Below are 22422 nucleotides of genomic sequence, written 5' to 3'. Positions count from 1 at the left end.
TGTAGCTACTGAAGCATGACTTTTCGTGAGCCACAGAAAACAACACCCATTATGCACAAACCACACACACACACCCAAAACGAGGACATCATCGTCCTTTGGCAGGATACATTTTTTATATATTTTATCATAACTGAAGCAACATGAACCATAACGTATTACGTTAGAACGTGAAATCCACCCGTTGGGTTGGGCTTTCCATTCGAAACTGGAACACACAACAAACACACATACACACATACGTACACAAACGTCGAGCGGTCAGGGGGTAATATTTCCGCACACAGCGCCAGGCCAACCGGTATGCGAATAATTCATGTTTTTTGTCACCGAGTCTCGAGTTGACGATGGGATTGGGGCCTCGCCTGTGGTTAGTTTTTCTTCCTCCATCTCCTCCTCCGTCTTTTTCTGTTTCTCTCACGTTCTTTTCCCTCTGCGCATGATCCTTGCAATTTTCAGCACCGGCGGGACATGAAACGGGATTGTTTTTAATTGTTCCCCATTTTCCACCTCCTCTGAAGGACTTCTTTTTAATGCTAGTTGCGGGTAAAAGTTTTCTGTATGACATCATGCTTGCGCTGCTATCATTACTAGCCGCAAAACAATTGTTTTCGCAAACCTGCCCCCAACCTCACAACCACCGGGCAGGATTATTTCCCCCCCCGAATCAAGCCCCATTTGATTTATCAAAAGTGACGGTTAATCCGAACCGTCGTACCCCGACTTGTTCGTCAGCTCAATCAATTCCATTTATAGCGCCGGTCCGGACTATTCCGTACCGCTATCGATCGCATCGGTAAAGTTATTATTAGTGCGTCGCGTTCGCTTTTGTGGGTCAAATGCGAGACCGCCGAGGAACCGCCGTCTTGTGCTCGTCATAATCCTTTTAGACATACATACCACAACCTACCCCCACCCCTGGGTCTGACTTTTCTTGTCTTCAACGTCGACGAATTGAGTGTTAATATTTGAATGAGTGTGCATTATAGTTCCTCTTTTAACATGTATGACTTTTACAGGACTATGATTAAGTTGTAACACAATAATTAAAAAAACTGGTAACCATCAACCGTGACAGGTTTCTTTTGATTCTCATATAAATACATGAACTGTCGTGCACCGCATATTAAAAACCCCTCATAATAAACACGCAGACATATTTTCTACCCCGCGCATTAATTGGTACGTACATTTATATTTTAATCGCAAGCACATTCTAAATTTATTTGCACTCCGGTAGCGACACTCGGTGGTGGTACCGGCTTTTGAAAGCGTGAATAATCCTTTGTTCACTTTCGACATCGAGCGAAATTAATCCGTTCGAATGCCAAGCAGTTCAGCAGCAGCATCCTCAGCCCCCACAAGTCGAAACCCACTCCGAAGCATTAGCGTTCGACGCTAATAATAAATTATGCAAAAAACGAACCACTCCACCCGATGTTGGAGGCCACTCCACCCCGCGATGGAGGCGCTTGGTGGCTGGTAACCAATGTGGCCTTTTTTTCTTTCACCGAAAGTGCTGGGTGCTTTTTCATCTCCAACGTAAGCCTCGCGTATTAGTGGTGTTCGGTTTATTGCGACTGCAGTGTATTAAGGTGTAAGCAGGGCACGGTTCTGCTTTTCTATTTTCTCATTCCCTCTTTGAACCTGTGAAGAGCAATGGTTTGGACGCGGTGGAGGGGACGGTAACGGGGTGAAGCCAATTTGAGATGGCACATAAAGCAAGCCATGGCAGCAGCAGAGGAGGGTACTGTTTAGATCGCAACCTCCAACAAATTGGGCACGGTATGCCATTGCTGGCTCATCATTAACGAAAATGCTTGCGCAATACTCCAAAGGTGGTACACCACCCTTTAGGTGCTGCTGGAGGCTGCTTTTCGGCACGCCGGAAAACCACTGCTACACCGACACAAACGTGCGTAAGTGTGCAAGTTTTTGGGGCTGGAAAATGAAAGAGGCAACCACTCTTATTTGCGTCCTACGGCTTCGCAAATGGAACGGAACACCATTTTGCCTTCGGTTTGACCTTGAGAGCCGGGCAGGAGTTGCCGCCCGTGGTGGAAATGCGTTCCGTTGGCCCGGTTCTGCTCGGCGTCCTTTCATTTCCCCAACGCAAGTATATACACACACACACACCGTTGTCTGCCGTTCGTCGACCAAACCACCGGAAGGACACCAGTCTTATTCTGCAGCGTCCGAAAGGTTGCGTTAAGCTGGAAAAGTTTTCAAAAATGGTGTACCATTTGGTGGGCGAGGAAAATCTTTGGAGAACGCGCTGAGAATTATATTCATCGCGTGTACGGTCCCTCTCGGCAGCTTCTTTTCCCGTGAAGGTGGAAAATTGCGACCCATAGAGAGTGCGATGGGGAGAGCAGAAAGAAAACACGCCAACACCGCTCCTGAAATGGGAGAGAGGATCGGTCTTTTCCTTCGGAAGGGAAACTGTAGTCTCCATCATAACCACAAAAGTGAAAGTTTGGTACAATCCCATTGCTGCACACAATCTCCTGCTCCGCTGGTCACCCTGTCCGGTCCTTCCCCTTCTGCGGGGGTCGTTACGTGCGTGTGCGTGTGTGTGCACTTGTGTTTTTATCTTATTACAGCAGCATCTTCTCATACGTCCCAAAAAACCAGCCCTCCCACAGCATCCCATCCAGCTTTGCAACCAAACAACGAAAAACGTCCGTTTGCTGCTCTCTTTCTCTCTCTCTCTCTCTCCGTAACCTTTCATTTCCCTCTGACCACCTTCGCCCCACTGCGAGCTCGTTAAACGATACGCCCGAAAACCAGCAACGCCTAAGCTCCAGCATATCGCACACCAACACCGACGAGCTGGACCCTCCGGAGTACCGTGCACAAACACACGGGGAGGACAAGTGACGGCAATCTAATTCCGAATGTCTATATTTGCCGTTTGGTTTGGAGCATTCGGCACCAACACACGTCGGGGGCAACAATTTGATAACATTCTGCTGAATGCCTGCAATAACGAGATCCGCTTCCTTTTTATCGCTCCACGCAGTAGTTGGCCGCGTCTCGGTGGTTGTATGTGTGCGGGAGTTTTGGAGGAGAGGAGGGTGGGGAGATGGGTAGATCTGATTAAGTTACATTCGGTTGTTAACTTGGGTCGCGTTGGGGGAGGAAACGACGGGTTTGTAGCAGTAGCAGTGATGGTGAACCTTATCTACCGTTTTCCAGCGGGCAGGCCGAGAGAGCTTTTCCGAACGTTTTGTGGCAAATTCCCGTGGGTGACAGTGGGCCGTACCGTTAAATAGTTTATTGGCCGGAAAACTTTCAAACGTCCTTCAGCGTTTGCTGGAGGTGAGTAGGCCGGGGAGCCTGAATGTCACAAACCGGATAGTTGAGTGACAAATATAACTTATTATTTTACATGCAAACGTCAATGACGATGGGATTAATTTTTTAAAAAGATTTTCATTTCGTTATTTGGCGTAAAGCAATATCGAACATTATATTACCGACGACAAAACCACAAAATAAAGTCCCAAAAGCCACACCAACCGCTTTGTGGGCAATGAGGCAACTGGTCGACACCGCTGCCAAAAATAGTACCACAAGAAAGTGCCATAATTATGCGGCCCCACCCGATAACACTCGGAAAATCCATGTTTTCGTCCATGTTCGTTTTTTTCACTTCCACTTCTCGCTTTTTTTGGCAAGCCAAACACGGTCCTCTTCGAACGCGCAGACGGACGACGGGGACGAATGAATCGAGCAAAACAGGTTGTCTGGAGCTCGATTTTTCTCCAACAAACGACACAAGCAGCAACACTAACAACAACAACAACAACAGGTGCCCGGGAGCCTTTGGGAACTTCGCCAACTATCAGGACGGAATGGATACTCATCCGTGCCAACGCTTTTTTCCTTCTGTCACCACTCGGATTCCTCGTTCCCGTTCGTTCGATTGTGTTTCGTTTCATTCTTCTTTCTACATCCCGCGTCGTTCTGGATGCACACGTACAAGCCCTCCCCTCCCCCCGGGGACGGTTGTCGTGTTAAGCGGAAATAGATCACACGGCGGCTGATACCGTTCGTAGCCAAGCGGAAGCCAACGCCACTGGAAAAGTGCCAAGGGAAAGCAACTAACAGCGTGTTTTGTCATATCGTTCTGGTGTAGCTTTCTTTACCCCACGTGAAACTGCATGCCTGTTGCAGAGATGTGGAGATCATACCACCAGCAGCAGTTGCGCCCATAATAGTAAGTAAAGAAGAGTGAAAAGAATAGCAAACGTTATGGAATTTTCGAATTAAAAATTTTACACAATTCAGCAATATTACAGCCCACGTAGCAAACGTTTGAAAATAAATGAAAATGAAAATTGTTTCTAAACGATTAAGTACTTCCATTTGATAAATGTAACTGTCCTTGTACAAAAGATACCAAACATTTTTTTCGAAACATGAAAAACTAGCCTCTTTTGTAAACATTTAGGATAAAATCGATTTTATCAAGCAGATAATACAATAAAACAGAATCACATCACAAATCACACCATCAAAAACCGCAACAGACTGAAAAATTTAGAAAAAAATAGATAATAAGAGAAGAACTGAATATAAACTTAAAATAAACAGAGTAAAAATGATTTTGTTAACATCTTAACAATGTTCCCTATAGACAAAATGAAATATACACTTTAACGGTTAAAAAAGTCGACTAATCTGTCGTTACTTTTAAAAATTATGTTCAACGTCTGTTGCTCTGGTAAAAAATGGTTCGATAACACATAGAGCTAAAATTTCCACCTTAAATCCTGCTAGAATCATACCACACACTGGGCATCATTAGAACACCATCTGATGAAGGGTTCGAGCACGAAGCTGGACAAATGTCACCCGTTTTACCCTACACTACCACATCGGGTCGGTTTTGGCATCCGCTTGTTCCGTGAACCAACGGTGACAGGAAAGTGTCCGCCCGTACCAGGCGGGAGATAGGAGTATGCAACAACGCAACAGTTGACCAACACTCAACCCATTCCGGCAAGTGGCGAACAACAACCATGACCTGGCGCCGCTGTTCGACGAACACGGCGGAGGCGGAAGCGTACCGTATCTGTGCTGGACAGTGCCGACAGCGGATGTCGGACCGCCACACATGCACACCGTTGACCCTCCCTCAATTCGGTTTCATTTAGAAGCCTACGGTAACGGCGCGATGCAGCAACAGGGGTACTGCCGTTAGTGTCAGTGTTCGGGAACGGGACCACACCTTATCGTTGTGCACCCTCTACAGTGAGCTGGGGTGATTCGGTTGGGGTTGGATGTGTTGGCCATCATGTTTAACCCACAACGAAAATACCATCGTGGTGCGGCATTTTGCTAGGTGAGTTGCATCCGGTTGCTGTACTTTATCGTTGATGCTTAATCGTTTAAGCATAAAGATAAAACAGCATATATTTAATACCAAAATTCTATTAACAAACTAGTTGCTCTTGATTAGGAACAAAACTGTCCTTCCACCCGCACAAGGGAAGTCAACAACAACACTAACAAGGTTTGAATTAATAATGTCCAGCTCGGAATAAACGAGCTACTCGTGTTGAATGAGAAAACTTTCACCCTAACTTTCGCACCGGCCAGTGGAAATCATCAAAGTGATTACTAGGCGAACGTGGTGCTTTTTGAAAAACTTTGTAGACTTTTTACGTCAGTAAAGTAGGGGATATGAAATGCTTTCTTCCTGTTAACATGGACTTGTTAGACCGAAGCTGCGAAGAACGGGTTCTCCGGAGTAATAAAACAACATTAAGTTGCATTTTTCAAACATTCCAACCCGACATTCTGTCATGTGGAATGAATAAAAATTAGTGCTTGTAACAAGAATAATTTCGATCCTGTTTGTACCTATAATCCCGATTCCCGAGGGCTAATGTTTCCTGGTTTCTGCTAATATTTTTCAATAAACTCGCCCTGTGCAATGCCACCGGAAACGAAGATGGATGCTGCGAGTTGACGGGCGACAATGGGAGAAAGAGGGAGAAGGAGAGAGCGAGAGAAACAGAGAGACCAACGTTGGTGCTCCAGTATCCACAGCATTCGGGGTACGGTTGAAGATAGCACCGGATCCGGATGCGACGGCCAAATTGTGCGAAAAACCGGAGAGGAACTGAGGGGGGAAACTCCCTGTTTTAGCTGCCCCATGTATTTTAGGATGGAAAAAGAGATGGAGATAAATATAAAGAGAGAGAGAGACAGGTGAAAATCGATACCGCAAGCTTGGAGGAGCACGGCGAGCATGCCGTTGTGATGGTATTGGTGTCGACTGCTTGGGTGTGTTGCGCTAAAGAGATGGGTAATGTTACTGGAACACACCAGCACTCCACTGTCCAGCAGGCAGATCATTTTCATGCTTTTCTTGTGCATTTTCGAACACGGGTCCATGAGCTTTTTCCGGGCAGCCGGAAAATTTTCATACCATCCTTAATGCAGACATACCACAGCGCAAAAATAGAAAGGAAACATGTTTCCCCTCCGTTTTCCTTGCGATGGGGAGCCACGGGACTGTACACATGTACACGCGTTTGCGCGCACACATTCACGCACACTATCGACGGAGCTGACGCGTGGAGTAATGTATCCTTCCTCCGAAGGAGATGTCGAATGCCTAGTGTCAAAAACTACGGCACGCAAGCGAATGTTGACTGTAAATTTTCGCAAACCACGGATTAGGGATACGCCCGAAAAACGGGAAAAATCTTCTTTTCCGCGAAGTTAAACAGTGTGAGTAGTTTGTGCAAGGATTCCCGTTTTTCCAGACCGAAAAGAAACGTTCACTCCCATAGACGTGGAAAACCCACAAATATGTACATATATACACACACACACAGTCACAGACACACATACTGGCGGTGAAAAGCACACATTCCGACACTTGATAAGAGTTTTGCTTGAAGAACACGCGAGATATTTTTTCCGCGAGGAAAATTCGCCAACAGTTGGTTCATCGTTGCTTGCGACATTTGCTGTTCGTTTTCTTCCACGAAAGAAAATTCATTTCTTAACCTAGAAACACTTTCTCGGTATCATTTTTGGGGTTGGCACAGTAAGACTCAAACACAGACCGACACACTTGGATCACTTTGATGGGTGGAAAAAAAAGACGTCGAAAAACGCTGCGGTGGGTGGAAAATCATTCAGACTGGCTCGGCTGTCTGGTGCATCATTAACACTTCACCATTCCGTCCACCAAACGGGGATTGGGGAGCGAATCAACGGAAATTTTCCGAACAAACCGACACAAAATCGCTGAAAAGAAAAACCCCATCCCGCGGGGCGTTGATGGAGCGACAGACACGGTCGGTAAGGGCATTGACTGGGGTCGGCTAGGCCTGCGCCACCAGGGATGAAGGACGGACGGATGGAGGAGGAGGATCTATTTTCCTTTTTCCAAGAAAATGTTGTCACCCGAATCGCCCGACTCCGTCACTGGGACACACACAGCGAATTGTTGCAGATAGTTAGGAGAAGGATGGAGTAGAGTAAGAAAATCACGGCCTACACACACCGTCGAACGAAGGAGCGCACTACTGGGGTATCAACAAAAAAAATATTTATACGCACATACAACCACACATACACAGGCGTACACACGCAAGCACATTTTTCGCAGAAAACCGTTACAAACACGCAGGTCGGTGGAAAACTCCACGCGGCGAAAACAGGCGTGTGGTGCGACGAGTAGAGCAAAATGGAAATGAAATTTTCCTCGGCGAACAACGGGAGTATAAAAGTTGCCAGAACACGCCACGACGCTTATGTTACGAGAATTTAAAAAAAAAGACGAGGTGTTGTCTTGTGAATTTTTCCCTTTTTTCTGAGAAAGAAAAATGACCCACAACGCACGCACGTAAACACACACGAGCACAAACACAGCCAGCACTGCGCGCACGACGGCCGCAATACATTCGATTCAATTCGACATGATAAAATCGACACCGTGAGAGCACGATTGATTCGTGCAAAAATTTCCACCTCACACACTTTGTGGCCAGGTTCGGTTTTCCTGCAGTTTTCCTCTGTCTTCACCAGCGGTTTGGGGTTTTTTTTTCAGCACAAGCAGGACGAATTTCAATTCTTTTTAGCATTAATTTATTAAACAATTTTCTTCCGTCTGCTCGGCTGGTACTTTGTGCGGAAGATTTTCCTCTTGCGCACACACACACACACCTACAGGCACAGAATCCACAATCCGACCACGCACAAACACACAGGCACGGACGCGCGCACACTACTGGAACAGGCCGCAGCAGCAGCAAATGGGCAGTGGAAAAAAACGCTCCCGGAGCCGCCCTGTTTTACTGGCTGGAATGGAAAAGCTCACCCGTCGAGCGACACACCACACACCAGGAGCTGCCTTGCGCTGGTTGAGAAAATTTTTCGGTATCGTCCGTTCCTGCGCTCATCAACCACTGGACGGTCGCGACATCGAGCAGCAGCAGCCCTCGGAGACGAGCAGTCGCATAGTAGTCGGAACGGAAAAATCTCTCGGAGCGGATGAGATAATTCCCGCCCAAAGGGCCCACTGCTCACACACTCGCGAACACCTGGCCCTTTCTCTGTTCTTCCACTCTCTCTAGTGTTCACTCTTTCTCTCTCGCTCCATAAAGGAATAGGTTTTATTTGGGGCGCATCAATTCTACCCATTTCTCTCCATACCGTTTCCCTCTCCCGGATGGCGAGAATTTTCCAGGGAAGGGAAAATTGGCGCTGTGTCCTTGCTTTCAATGGAGGCGCCTGGAGCGGACTGGGAATATTCGATGTGATTTTCGTCTCTTATCCTCAAATCAGTTAAATTGTCTGAAACTTTATCTGTAGTTTAAGAATTTTTAATCCACATTTTGATATGTCCGAGGTTAGGTGAAATAACCATCAAAGGTATGTTAACTTGTTACATTTTCCAGAGAAAAAAACACCCATGTTGCTTTAACTTGTTCTGGGGAGTTTCCCTACGGTTTTCCTCTCCCAATGTTGCCAACATACTCGCAATTTAACGTCTCTCAACAAAATTTCTCTTTATACAACGCGCCGGCGGATATCCGTCGCCCTGCCTTGTGCAATTTCACTTCGAAAAATATCTCGCAGAATAAAATTTACTTTAATTATATATTTTTAATATTTTAATGTTGACTGACAAAACATGTATAATCAACAATCGAATACAGTATGAATATTTCGATATTTTCATGAAAATTTATTTGCAAACAATTAGTCTTTACCCTAATCTTGACCACAGTGCCGTTCGAGATTCGTACACTGTGCCAATATTGAAATTTACTCCCTTGAACCGGTTTTTTTCTCCAAATTTCTCTCACAATTTCCCGATTTTCCTCCAACAAATAGGTAATCGAGCGCGGGGGTCATTTTCGAGCAGCTGAGAACGCTCGCTGTCCTCGCTCTGCCGGTGGGAAAACTCTCGCTTTTCCGTTTGGAAAAATATGGTTCCATCAGCATCCGGAAAAAAAGTGTAGGGGCTAAACGGTCTCCCAGACTTCACAACGACGCTCTATTCTCGCGCCCGACAGCGGGCGCATGCCCAAAGGTTACAATTGCAGTGTGACACGATCCGTGCCGTGGGTCGAGGATGGGTGGCGGTGGCGGATTGGGGACGGTTTTCGATGTCAGAGAACTCACACAACGATATCTCGCACTTCACTGGAGAGGCAATGGCAGGATTGTTTTACCTTGCGGTGAGTTTGCGAATAAAAAACTAACGACAGAGAAAGATAGAGGGAAAAGTAATACAATCCTGCATCCCTGCCGGATGGTATCGTTTTCCGAACCATTGAAAAGGGAGGAAGCGAGAAGCGACTTTGAACAAAAAGAAAGAGCTGCGATGAACCACTTGGAGGTTTGCGGAGGAGAGAGGATTACCGAAAGTAAACGGTCGAGGACAGCTATCCAGGTTTCGCGCAATGAGATACAGTGTGGTTGGGATTTATCGCATATTACTGTAACAACAAGGGGGGCTTTTACTGTTTCGGTTCCGTTGGCAAATCATAATAAAACAATGCGGATATTTTCAAAAGTTACAGTTGCTAACGTAGAACTATTTACTCTAAGGAGTAAATGAATAATCTTCAAAATTATGTATTCACCTTAATATGTGAAGCCTACATCGAAAGTGTATAACGATTAGATTAAAATTTTTGTTTTTTATTTCGTATGTTACCATGTTTAACACATTTTTTAGCGATTAATCTATTTGTTGACTCAAGAACATTAATTGCCTATATTTGTTTGTTTCCCCTACACTTTTATCGGTCCGCTTCCAGACTCCATGGCCATGGCTGACTCATCGCGATCGTGTCATACTGCACTTGCACGCCGCTCGGATTACTGCTAACAATAGCCACAGTGCAACACCGTCCTACACCTTCCTCCGTCTAACTCCCTCGCTTTCTAATCACATCTCCTTTTCACGTGCATACAGACACCTTCTATAACACCCACCAGCTTTCCCGACTCTACTCGACAAAGCGGTATGTTTAAACATTAAACGACAGAACGTCAATGTTCTTGAAGAGAGAACATTGCTTTTCTAACGCTTTGTGTTTTGAGATTAAGTTTATCCGCATGAACGTTGTTATTTAGGTTTTCCGAACAAAACTAACAATAAATTTCACGTTGGTATCAAATGATCAATTAACAAATTTAGATAAAATTGCTTGAAAAGTCCCGATTAATGCTACGATGATCGCGACGCATATTTGAACCAACTTTATTGTTAAGATTACCTTTGAATGCTGGAAAAGTTGCTTTATTCTGGCAAAATAACCTCACGTGCCGATTCGATAGTGAGTAATTCTAAAGCTGTAAATAAGAAAACTCGTTTCCTACTTGTCAAAATCGAAAGGGTGTTGTAAAGTATGTAATGGTCCACCCTATTTAATCACACAAAATGGTTGAATTCAATTTGGAACGAGCAAAACATAGTTTATCATACACATTTTTTTTTAGGTCATGTTTAATACATTCTATCACCTGCGAGATCGCATTATGTACACCACATTATTAATCACAACTGATAAATGTGGTAAGCTAAAATTAACATAAGAAAAAGAAATTAGTAATATTATTTGTGGATAGAGAAAACAAGCTTCGTACATGAAAATAATCGCATACAGTGTGTTGTTTCAAAAGCTGATATGTTTTTCTTTTAGAGCCTTTTCAGACTGTTTAATTTTCCCCTTGCTACGTCGATCGGTTGCTTGCTGCCTGATTACATTTATTGCGGTTGTTAAAACTGAAATAATGCAGATCAGATAAGTGCCAGAGTGAGCATCTAACGATAATCATCGTTTCATACACCGACGAAAAAAAACTAACTACACACACACACACACAGCACACCAGCAGAAGCGCTATTTGGATCAATATTAGAACAATGGAGGTGTTTATACGCGAAGGTTGAACGAAAGTGCACGAACGCTAGAGTGCAGCCACCAACTTCGCGGACCACGACGAAGCGGCGTGTTTTTCGAGTGGGAATGCAGCAGGCAGCGACGGTAAAACCCCCACCGGTTCGAGGATCAGGGAAGGAAGGAGGGGATGCAAAGTGTGCGTGCGGTCGGTTTGGTTTGAGGGCAAAGATAAACTGCCGGAAAGCGCCCGCGGAACATCCGACCGTCGTGGCCGCGTGCGTAATGACGGCAAATGGGAGCAAAGGAGGGGGAGGGCGCGTGTTCCGGCCATCTGGAACCCGGCTGGCGGAATGCAAATGCAAACAGCCACCGGTTTGCCCTACCCGGGGGAGGGTTGGCAGCGCACACTGTTGGCCCAGCAGAGTCGACGCTCCGGAAAGTTATTTCATAAGGACAAGTTTGTTTGCCTTCGCCTAAAGACACAAACTGTGGCGGTCCGGGAAACATTCCGAGGGTGTGTGTGTGTATGTGAGTATTTTTTTACCGACACAAGAATGATCTCCAAAGTCTGCCATGTTTTACCTTTCAATCTTCAACCGACTGAAAGGTTTCATTCATCGAAAGACCAACAGACGTAAGTCAGAGGGTGTGATTTGTTTCATTTGTTTTACCATAAAATGTTACCATAAAACATCCCGCTTAGCTGAACCCTTTGCGAAGACGAGGGGGGGTTGCGGGTTGACAAATCGGATTACCAGCAATGCGACATTCTTGCTCGATTCTACCAATTTGTGAATCTAATCAAGCTGTCCCAATTTCTGTTCGTCGGCGCTTTTTTTGGACTGGAAAACATTCACGACGAAAGGGCGACCTCGGAAACCGTGAGAGCGTTCATGGAGAAAACAATAGAGTCGTCAGGTGAGCGGAAGAAATGAAGTGAAAGGCCTTTAAATTATTCCTGCCAAAGCAACGGGGGAGCGTTTTTGGTGCGAAACATTAACCCACAAAATAACAACCAAATTTGGTCCAATTTGTTTTAATGGAAACTATTTAAATTTGTTTCTTAAATTTCCTATATCGAACGAGCGAACTAAAAATATCGAGCGTGATGTCATGTCGCGAATTGTGCCGTATGGTGCAGAAAAAAAACTATACCAACAATGCATAAAATTGTGATTAGTTATCTTTTGGCTACCTACAACGGCACGAAAGCCTCGGACTGTCGAACGCCATATCGTAGCGATATCGATTTAGAGATAAAATTAATGCACGACACTTACACACACGGTGGAGATGGGAAATGGCATTTTCCTGCGGCAATTCCATGTCAGGAGGGATGGGATTTGTTGAACGAAAAATTAAATAAAAAATAAACAAGAGTGGATAACTAATACCTAAAAGTAATGGTTCGCATGCTCTACTACAGCATACGGCAATTGTATGCTAAAAATATCTCGCACCCCCCGCGGGAGAGCACGGGAGAGTTTTAGCTTTAATATTTTATGTCCACACCACCTCCGAACCGAAAAGGTTTATGGGATTTGTTTTGCAAGTTTTACGGAGAGCAACAGGCAGGTTGTATTTTTTATTAGAATTCTAATATTCATAGTTGTTCTTGGCTGGGCAACAGATTTAGGATAGCGGACGTTGTATCCCACCGAGAACGCAAGGCATGGGAGCAGATGCATAAATAAATAGTGGCTTTTTTTTGCTAAACTCATCAGAACCCGTGTGAGAAACGAGTCGGCTGCACAACAGCTAGATGCTACAGAATTGGCTACCACTTACCAACATTTATCTGGAAAGAATTAAATTATCGTTTTGGCACCAAGACTCTTCCGGCAGGTCAACCGGGCGATAGTTTGTTTGTGCAATTCGATGTCCATCTCGTGTTCCGTTGCAACAAGCTGGTAAATAAAATCACACCTCGTCCTCGAGCCACACCACGATGACAAATAAAAAAAAAAGAATGGATACAACTTGAGGCTGGAACGTCGCCAAGTTGGCGATCCCATTAGCACAATGCCACATAGCGTGCAGGACACGTGCGAAAGGGCGGTTCGATGACTTTTTGATCAGACTCTCCTGGGGAAGATAAATTTCCAGCAGGTTTTTAAACAGCGTAAACCAGGCGTCTAAAAGTCTCGCTAGCTATCAGAGAACGGCAAAATCCCACCGAAGGGAAGGGCAGCAGCAAAACAATAAAATAGCGTGCACGTCTCGGAGAAAAGTCTCATCAGAAACAGCTCTTCTATCGTGTTTTTTTATTCCGCCGTCCGGAGAATGCCATTGTATTGCTTCCCGGTCTGCTTCGTTCTGATCCCTATCCAATCCGTATTAGTAGAGATTAGTGCACCGCAATTTCTCGAACCCTCGGACGGTGAAAGGATAAACGTAGAATGCTCCCAATGACAGTGGATCCTTCAAGACCATACCCGGGGACCGGTGCATTGTGCTTTGTGTGCAACACGATGAAATTGATATGCAACGGTCACCAACCAGGCACGATGCTCCAGGACAATCGTCCCGTCACAGAAAGGCATTTATAAATGCCACCACCTCCTACACATTCATGAGGACCCACTTTGCCTACGGCTTTAGAAACGACGGGAGCAAAGGAATTACGCCTTTGGCAACAGTTTGCAGCCGACCGCTTGGTGGTTTTTCGCAACAGTTATCTGCATCGTCGCGCTGGGCCGGTGCTGCAGTAGAATGTGCTGCCGAAGCTGGTGCATTCCGACAAAGAGCAGCCGGTGTGGTGGGGCAGGTCAGTCTGACGTGGGCCAACCTACGAGCCACAGGTTTTAATTTATGGATGTCGCGTTTTGCGTCCTGCGACATTGAGCGATAATAAAACTAAGGATATACCAAGGATCATATTTTATGAATTACTCTTGTTAAAATTTTGTTTTGAAAGAAATCACTGTTTTCAACTGGCTATCACACACTTCTACTTATATCTACTTGTTCAAAGAACATCCAACAAATATATGTTCTTGCTCAACATAACTTCGTAACTGCTGACACAACTGATTTTTAAATAACTTTTTAGTATTTACGGCAGATAAAAACTGAAAATAAGGTAGAACATTTTGCGTTTCGTTTCGTGAAAACCGAACAGCCTAACTTGGATGTCAAACTTAATTTTTTTATCAAATATTTAAATTACTCAACTCATTCTTAATATAAAATAATATCACAAAGTAGAATTTCACAATTTTTTCCTCATATTTTTTTATATTTGTTTTGGTCATTTTGCTTACAACCAGATTGTTGTTTTAACCAGATTGTTGTTTATTATGAATCCATGAATAATGATTAAAATGGAAAAATGAAGTGGCGTTAAATTAGTACAGAACAAAAAGAAAATCAGAGCAAAAAACTAAATAAGTATCTTTACAAAAAGTAGTTGCACCTAGTTCAACATAAGCATTTAATAGCACAAGCGTACAACGTATGGATATATGAGAGACAGAACCATTCCTCAGTGGATAATCGTGTTATCAACAAGATGTTGGTGGCTTCGATAGTATATCCTTTATGATTGGAAAAATAATCACAAACATGAATGAATAGGATCCCAACTGGAAAATGTTTGATTGATGTAGATCTGGTAAATATTTTCATCCCAGCGCACCTTCCAACGACCAATTTGAAACCGTTACACCGTCAGAAAACGAAGGAAAGGATGGGCGGACCCTTTCGATAAATAAGCGATCCAATTTGCACGCGTTTCCCCATTCGTTCGCATGAATATTTGAGCCCCGTGTGTTCGCACACGAACATCCCCCACCAGGCGGAGAACGCATTGTTTTCTTCCAATCTCCCATAGCATCGATCGCCAAACCCCACGACCACTACACCAACCACGCGACCACTCACGATGGGGTTGGGGGTGGGATGAAAATTTCATTGCCAGAAGCGACCGGAGATATTTCCCACGAGAAAATGGATATCAGAAACAAAAGCCGATGCTGCCGCTGGCAGCTGCGCCGGGAGAGCCTTCCTTGTGTCACGGAAAAGGACACACGGGGCCGACCGGAACGATAACACACGGGAGCCCATCGTTCCCCGTTATCTGCCCATCGCCAGCCAAAGCGAGCCCGGCGTCAGCGAGCTGAAATGTGACCCGACACCAGGGCCGGCTCTCGGGTTGTGTAAATAGCGGTAACTTACCGAGCAGCAGCAGCTTAATGTCCTTAGCCGCCTGAAGGCCGTCCTCTTTGAGATTGCGCTCGATCTGCTTCGACCGGGCCACGGCAGCCCGCTCCTCCGCCGATGATGTGCAGCCCATCGTGCGATCCCTGGGGTTGAAGGTGTGGGGTTCGTCCACGGAGAATCGCCCCAATCGCCGCTGCCTTTCGCAAGGACGAATTTATATCACCACCCGGTAGCACCGCCGCAACCAGATAAGGCAACCCAACACACTTGACACAAACTTCAGATTCCGGGCTGGTGGTGGAAATCGCTTTTCCAAGATTCGTTAGACGGCTTTTTTTCCTCTTTTCAATCAAAATTCAATTCCCGCTCGAAGTTCGGAACCGTTGCTCGCTGGTACCAGGTTTTCTCGCTCAGGTTCCGTCGGCAGGCAGTAAATTTTAGGCCGTGAAAAATATATATACAAATTCACTGCCACTTCGCACTTTTTTTCACTTTTCCCACACAGAAACACCAGAGTTGGGGGGCGTTTTACCTTTTTCTTCGTTTTTGATATTGTTTTTGTTGTTGTTTTGTTTATTTCACCGGTAATCTTGTTTATTTACCATCCTGACGTACTTTTCCCGAGTACGATGTTCAATGTTTGGAATACACACAGACACTAGAGCAGAGGGGTTCGGATGGTTTTTCTCATCCGATCATGATTCGCTGCGGGGAAAAATTGACTTTATCGTTTCCGGGCGTATTTAGGGGGACGCGTTTTCGTGCCCTCCGGGGGTCACGCAATGTTGGAAAAGTTGACCAAAAGATTAAAACCTCTTGATTACACACACTGCGGATGAAAATGTTGTCAAAAGTTTGCAAATATTTTTGTGGACTCTGTGAGCTGCTCTTGTTCATTTGCAGTGGATAAAACATTTGTTCTTCAATCCTTTAACACATTTTGCATGAAGAATTGCATTGTTTTAGAACCGGTTCTGAATGGAAAATTGCATTAATGCTTTACCTTAACATGTGAAATCAAACTTCTGGGAGGAACGTAAGCCATCGGCATCAAGTCTGAGATGGCTAATGTCTCTATAGTTTTAGTTCTAGTTCAAATGTGGTTCCTTATGTTCAATTTTTTTAAAAGTTTTTTTTAATATTTTTATTTTGCTCGTCATTAGCCATTACAAGTGGCTTCTTTTTTCCTATCAACACGAATTATATTTTATGTGTGATACTTTCTAACCAACTTAGTTCTCGCAACGGTTAATGATTCGTAGGGTGAAAACATACCGAAAACGAATCATAAATCAAGAAATCAATGGATACATTAAAACGTACATTGAAATAAATATATAACTGCTTTAAAAACTTACGCTTTTGAATGCATCTAACAGTACATTCTACGGAATGTTAGTTTAGACAACTGCCAGTGCATCTAACTATTATCAATGCCTATTCGTAGAAATGTGAGCACTTGGTTGATGCATCACGGACAAAAAATAGCACAATTGTGGGGGGATAGCAACTCGCCACCCACTTGGGGAGTTGGAAGTCGAGTCAGCGATGCTAATCACTCTGGCGCACGCATTCGGTACCGAAGCACTGCGTCGAGAGTCGAGCGCAAACACTTGATACGTTCTCACGACAATTAGCCTTGATTCGCGATTGAATAATTCTCACGATTAGTCGCGAGTGCAGCTGGTCCGGATGGACACTAACCCGGTACGCTGTTGCTGAACTCCCAACAGCGTGCCGGACGCAACGGGCCGCGGGCTAATCAAAGCTGGAAACAATCGGGCAGGGACGACGGGGTTTGGCTAGTCCCCGTTTCTCGTGCTGGGTTAATCTGCCGCTTAACCTTCACCGTTTTCGCCAGCGCAGCATCCGCGATGAAGGTATGGCTGCTACGGTGATGGGTCGCAATGCTAGGCGAATGTTTTACGATCTTGTGCTGACGAACATGATGACATATTTGAGGGAAATCGTCCTGTGCTATCTGAATGTTTTAGCACTTGGCGTTTTAGTCAAAGAATATGTATTCGTAAATGCTGTTTAAACATCGGTAAATCAAGTGATAATTGGAGTTTCATACTAGATTGCACTATCTGGAACAAGGGAAAGGTCGAATTGCTCCATGCTGTGCCGGTACATATGGTACAACCGGTGCACAGCGTGTGCAATACATAACCTGAGTGAAACGATTATGCGAAGTTTCCACAATATAGGAAGCCAAACATTAACCATGCGTGGTGGAATATATGGTGAAATACACACACTATTAGTTACAAATTTCGTATAACTTAATCAAACCACATTCACTAGATAGGTAGTACGTGATAACATACTGCATCATGCAATTCACAACTGCATACCGGCATGTTCAATTCTTCGAAATGCTGCGAAAAACCCGGACGGCACTATTCGACTGTAGAAATACCTTCACTCGTTTAAGGGAACTTGTTATTTTTTCTCTTTTCATTCGGTTTTCGGTTGAACTGAATCACCTGCGAGAATGATTGAAAACACAGCAAAATCACTACGCGTTTCTTCGAGGGCAGTCCGTTTGAAACTGATTTGTTTTCATCATTTCTCGTTCGTCGCTTCTACTGAACGTCAACGGTACGTCAAACGGAATTTTACAGCAAATGTTTTTCATTTATATAAACAAAGCAGGAAACTTATTACTTTAGAAAATATTATACATGCATAAGACAAACGTTAAGAATAACTTCGCTTTCTTATGTGCAACAGAATGTCGAAGTATCAAACAAAAATCCAAAAGAAAGAATTCACACTTTCCACCTAAACAGTAGAGCAGTTCACCTGACTCTGACTTTCCCATCCTTGGCCTACTCGAATAGGTGCTGTCATGAATCGAAACTGCTCGAGAGCAAAAGAACGAGCGAGAAAGTGCTAACCAGATGACGACACAACCCATCCGACACCGATGTTGAACAAAGAAGGAAGAAAATTTTAGTTCTCGAACAAAATTAAACGAGCAAACATTACCACCATTTTCAGATCGCCGTCGGAAGTGAAAAGACGTAATATTTTGGACTCGTGATTAAAAGCAATCTGGGAGCGACCAATACGAGCAGTTTCAGTGAAGATAACAACAGAACACATCGCTTTGTGCTCAGTGAAACACAGTGCATTGATCCAAGTTACCTGCAAGAAACGTTTCTGATTTCTGTGAAACTAAATTAAGGCGTATTTCTTCAGTATGGCCACGTCATTTGCAAACTTTTCCTTCGAAAGATTATCACAGCAAATGGGTGCAAAATTGTGAGTATTGCAATGATACTGGAAAAGAATATAATTGATGTTGGTGAAAATGGCGACAATCTTTCGACAATCGTTCCGACCTCACGGTCAATAACTTTGTCAAGGTCTTTCCAGCAAGTCCCATTGAGGGTGGGGGGGAAGAGCTGGTGGGATGCGCGCATGTAAACAATTGACCTACGACATGTTATCCTTTTTCGTCGTTCCGTACAGGGATCCGAGGCTGCGCCAGCATCTGTCCAAAGTGTACGGATGCTTGGCGGCCACCTGCACAGCGGCCACGGTCGGTTCGTTCATTCATCTGAGCGGGATCTGGGAAGCAGGAATGCTAAGCGGTCTGATCGCACTTGGTCTCGTGCTGGGACTCGTCTTTACGCCCGACAACGGAAAGAACTTCATTCAACGTTTCAGTATGCTGATGGGACTCGGTACCTTCACGGGCCACTCGCTGGGATTGCTGCTTGAACAGGTGATCTTCATCAACCCGGCCATCGTCGTCACGGCACTCGTTGGCACGACGACTCTGTTTGCCTGCCTAACGGCGGCGGCCTTCTTTGCCAAGCGCGGAAAGTACCTCTACCTCGGAGGAATTCTGATGAGCGCGCTCGGCACGATGGCTCTGATCAACCTGGGAAACCTCTTCTTCCGCTCCTACTTTGTGCAAGACGTAAGTAAATGAATCGTGCTGGTAGGTGGTAGGGTAGCGCAGTTTCGTAAATAATTGAAGAAGATTAGTCGGAAAAATACGTCATCAGCGAAGTGGAAATTAGACGTTTCTACTATCGATTTCTGTAACACTTTCCATTCAAAATCCCTGATCGTTAAGCGTCCTATCGGATGTCCATGTAAGCGTGACGCACCTAAAGAGAAAACACCACGTCATGTTTACAAGACAGCTGATGCAATATTTTATCTGTGTGTTCTTTTGTTACAGGACATCTGTAAGCATGTCCGTGCATTTTGCTTAATTTTTGCTTTTGTTTATCAGACTATGGTGAAATTATAAATTACCAACAAATTCCTCTCTTTTTAGATCTCCCTCTACCTTGGCTTGTTCATTATGGCCGGTTTCGTGCTGTTCGACACTCAGATGATCATGGAAAAGCATCAGATGGGAAGCAACGATTACATTGCCCACTCGCTGGACCTGTTCTACGACGTGATCAACATCTTCCGACGCCTGCTAATCATTCTGGCGCAGAAGGAAGAGAACAACGACCGTAGGAAGCGGAGGAACAACTAAAGTGCGTTGTGCGTCTTGTGCAGGGCGGCTGTTGCTGGCCGTATTTGTTTTCGTGAAAAGAATTTGAACATTTTGGCCACTCTGAGTTGGATAACTTGCACTATAATTGCTACACTGGTTTAATGCAAAAAAAATTAATTAAATAATTTCACCCAGAAGTACGCAGGCGCTGTGAATAATTCAAACATTATTTCTACTGTGAACTGGTGGACTGTAACTGGATCCATGTTTTCGTGAATGTTTTTAATCAGATAGCAACCATAACGAACAAAACGCTTTATGTTCTATGTACACTTTTTTTTTTAAACATCCGTAATAGGAAATATGGGACATGTGCATTATTGTTGACCACTTGGTCAATTGTTGTAGTACTGAGGTTTATCATTTATGGTGTTTATTTCCTTTAACCTCCGCTGGTGTACAGGTGTTGTGGTATCAGTCTTGTGAACAGATTTTTCACTCATGCAAGCACTGTTCTGTCGTGCTAATCTGTGGGAAGGAATCAATTATAATGTGCTCAGGCGTTACTATTTTTTTCGCGGGTTAAAAGTAACACAACAAGTGGTTGAATGTAAGCATGTATAGCATATCGATCGATGTGACCCGCCGCAAACAGTTAATAAATCGTAAAAGTAATTAAATTAAGTACCACCATTGATTGAAATATTTTGAACGAGAAAGAAAGGATTTAAATGGAAAATGCAGCATCTTCTTCTTCTTTGCGTAACGACCTCTTCATGTCTGCCCGTTAAGGGCTTACGATTTGTTTCCCTGTTGTACGTGGATAGTCAGTCCTCTCGTACAGGGGAGGGTCCAGGTGTCGGTTGGGATTCAAACCCACGCCGTCGAGGTGGTGAGCCCCGGCGCTAATGGGCCGATTTTCTAACCGGCGCTACCGCTCGGCTGTCGCGGACCCCTAAAAATGCAGCATCATGCAACGAATCAAACCAACATAGTATTTAACCTTAATTTTTTGTTTCGTTTATTAGTATACAAACAACTTTGCCACACACTCGAAAATAATACGTCATCTAAAATCGTTTATGCAACCGGGTGTAACGCAAAATGATAATGCACGATTCACTTGAAATTTGCTCTTTAAAAGTAGTAGTACCGATAGTAGTAATAGAAGTTGTACTGTATATTTTACAATCAGTTCACCGATAACATCAATATGGACTTGCGGGACATTTCTCTAACGCACTAGTTTAGCATCGGTTGGAGGTTTAGGAAGGAAAAAGAATGAGGAAAACTGTTTCACTGACCGGGCGAAACAAAAGGATCTCGCATTTCTTCACTATCCTCAGCGTGCCATGCTCACACTAAAACAGTCTAGCAGAACCTCTACGCTTTGGCCGGGTTGGTTGGTTACTTTCCCGCGTCATTCATCGTCTTCGGCAGGCTTAGAAGCGAATTTATCAATTCCGAATTACGTTTCGCGTACGAGGCTCTGGGAACGACGCTAATCGGTTGCCTGTGCTCATAGCCGCAGGGCCGACACGGAGGAAAGCTGGTTAATTCGTTGAGAAAATCTGGCGATTGATCGGCTAGCCACTCCGCGAGCTGGCGGATGTAGAGCTACGGAATGGGAAAACGGTTATTTTAGTGCACTGTCCACCAACAGAGTAACGGTGTATTTCAAAAGTATTTTAACGTTACTCCCGAGTTGTTTTTAACTCACTTCCTTTTCCACATCTCGATCCTCGTCGAATCCTGGTAAAGCTGCAGCACTCACTCGAAGCCACATGCAAACCAACAGAACACAAACTGCACCAAATTTAGCCATGGCTTACACGTGGTATAGTACAGAATCCTTTGTATGAAGCAGTCACACGCTTTGTACAATATCCTTTGATGTGATCCGTTTTTTCTAGACTAGTTTGTAAACTTGTCCTTTCTTCAGTGAAGGTCCGAAGCGCACTGATGATGAGGATTGCTCCGGTACCTGGTTTATATACCGATCGCCATCAGTCTAAACCTCAGCCTACGCATCTGGTCCAGCTGTCCTGACACAGTTCCCATCCATTTCAGTCATTTAGCGAATACCCCGTCTTCCGCTTTCTCATTACAAAAAGTCCGTCGTTTCCGAGTTCTGTTGGTAATTTTGATATGCTTAATCGATTAGTTGAAACGCTGCTGTCGCCACAACTGCCAATGGTCCTTTCCCCGGTCGATGGTATCCTGCTGCGAGCGCGCAAATTTTATTGCCGTGCATGAGACCAGGATATTTGTTTGCCTGAAGGTAATTCTTCAGAGCCAATCAAACGTTGTCAACGGCAGATATTGTGCCACAGAGTGGCGAGAAACGAGAAAAACCAGGTTAGTATTTTCGACCATTTTTACACTGTACCTCTCTTTAGTGAT

General features: G+C 44.5%; 3 protein-coding genes across 3 annotated transcripts in view; 1 reads left to right on the top strand and 2 right to left on the bottom strand.

The window, feature by feature from the left end:
* The window catches only part of LOC131265849 (G protein alpha o subunit), a 57275-nt gene extending 39195 nt beyond the window's left edge, over positions 1 to 18080 (bottom strand). The window contains exons 1-2 of the mRNA XM_058268180.1: positions 17906 to 18080; positions 15564 to 16377 (exon numbers count right to left, since the gene is read on the bottom strand). Of these exons, the coding sequence (XP_058124163.1) occupies positions 15564 to 15681 (118 nt within the window). The 5' untranslated portion in view covers positions 15682 to 16377; positions 17906 to 18080. The remainder of the gene's footprint in view (positions 1 to 15563; positions 16378 to 17905) is intronic.
* Positions 18081 to 18550: 470 nt separating this feature from the next.
* Positions 18551 to 20703, top strand: LOC131262286 (bax inhibitor 1). The gene is made up of 3 exons (XM_058264255.1): positions 18551 to 18818; positions 19029 to 19482; positions 19849 to 20703. Exons 1-3 carry the CDS (start codon positions 18757 to 18759, stop codon positions 20056 to 20058), a joined length of 726 nt encoding a protein of 241 aa, XP_058120238.1. The 5' UTR covers positions 18551 to 18756; the 3' UTR covers positions 20059 to 20703.
* Positions 20704 to 21056: 353 nt separating this feature from the next.
* Positions 21057 to 21844, bottom strand: LOC131263952 (protein PDF). The gene is made up of 2 exons (XM_058266238.1): positions 21740 to 21844; positions 21057 to 21636 (listed from the first exon to the last, which is right to left on the bottom strand). The coding sequence occupies exons 1-2, from the start codon at positions 21842 to 21844 to the stop codon at positions 21427 to 21429; spliced, it is 315 nt and encodes a 104-aa protein (XP_058122221.1). The 3' UTR covers positions 21057 to 21426.
* Positions 21845 to 22422: the final 578 nt, after the last annotated feature.

This window comes from Anopheles coustani, chromosome 2 (genome assembly GCF_943734705.1).
Source record: "Anopheles coustani chromosome 2, idAnoCousDA_361_x.2, whole genome shotgun sequence".
Classification (NCBI taxonomy): Eukaryota; Metazoa; Arthropoda; class Insecta; order Diptera; family Culicidae; genus Anopheles; species Anopheles coustani.
Note: the sequence above shows the minus strand (reverse complement) of the source record. Positions and strands in the feature narration are given on the sequence as shown.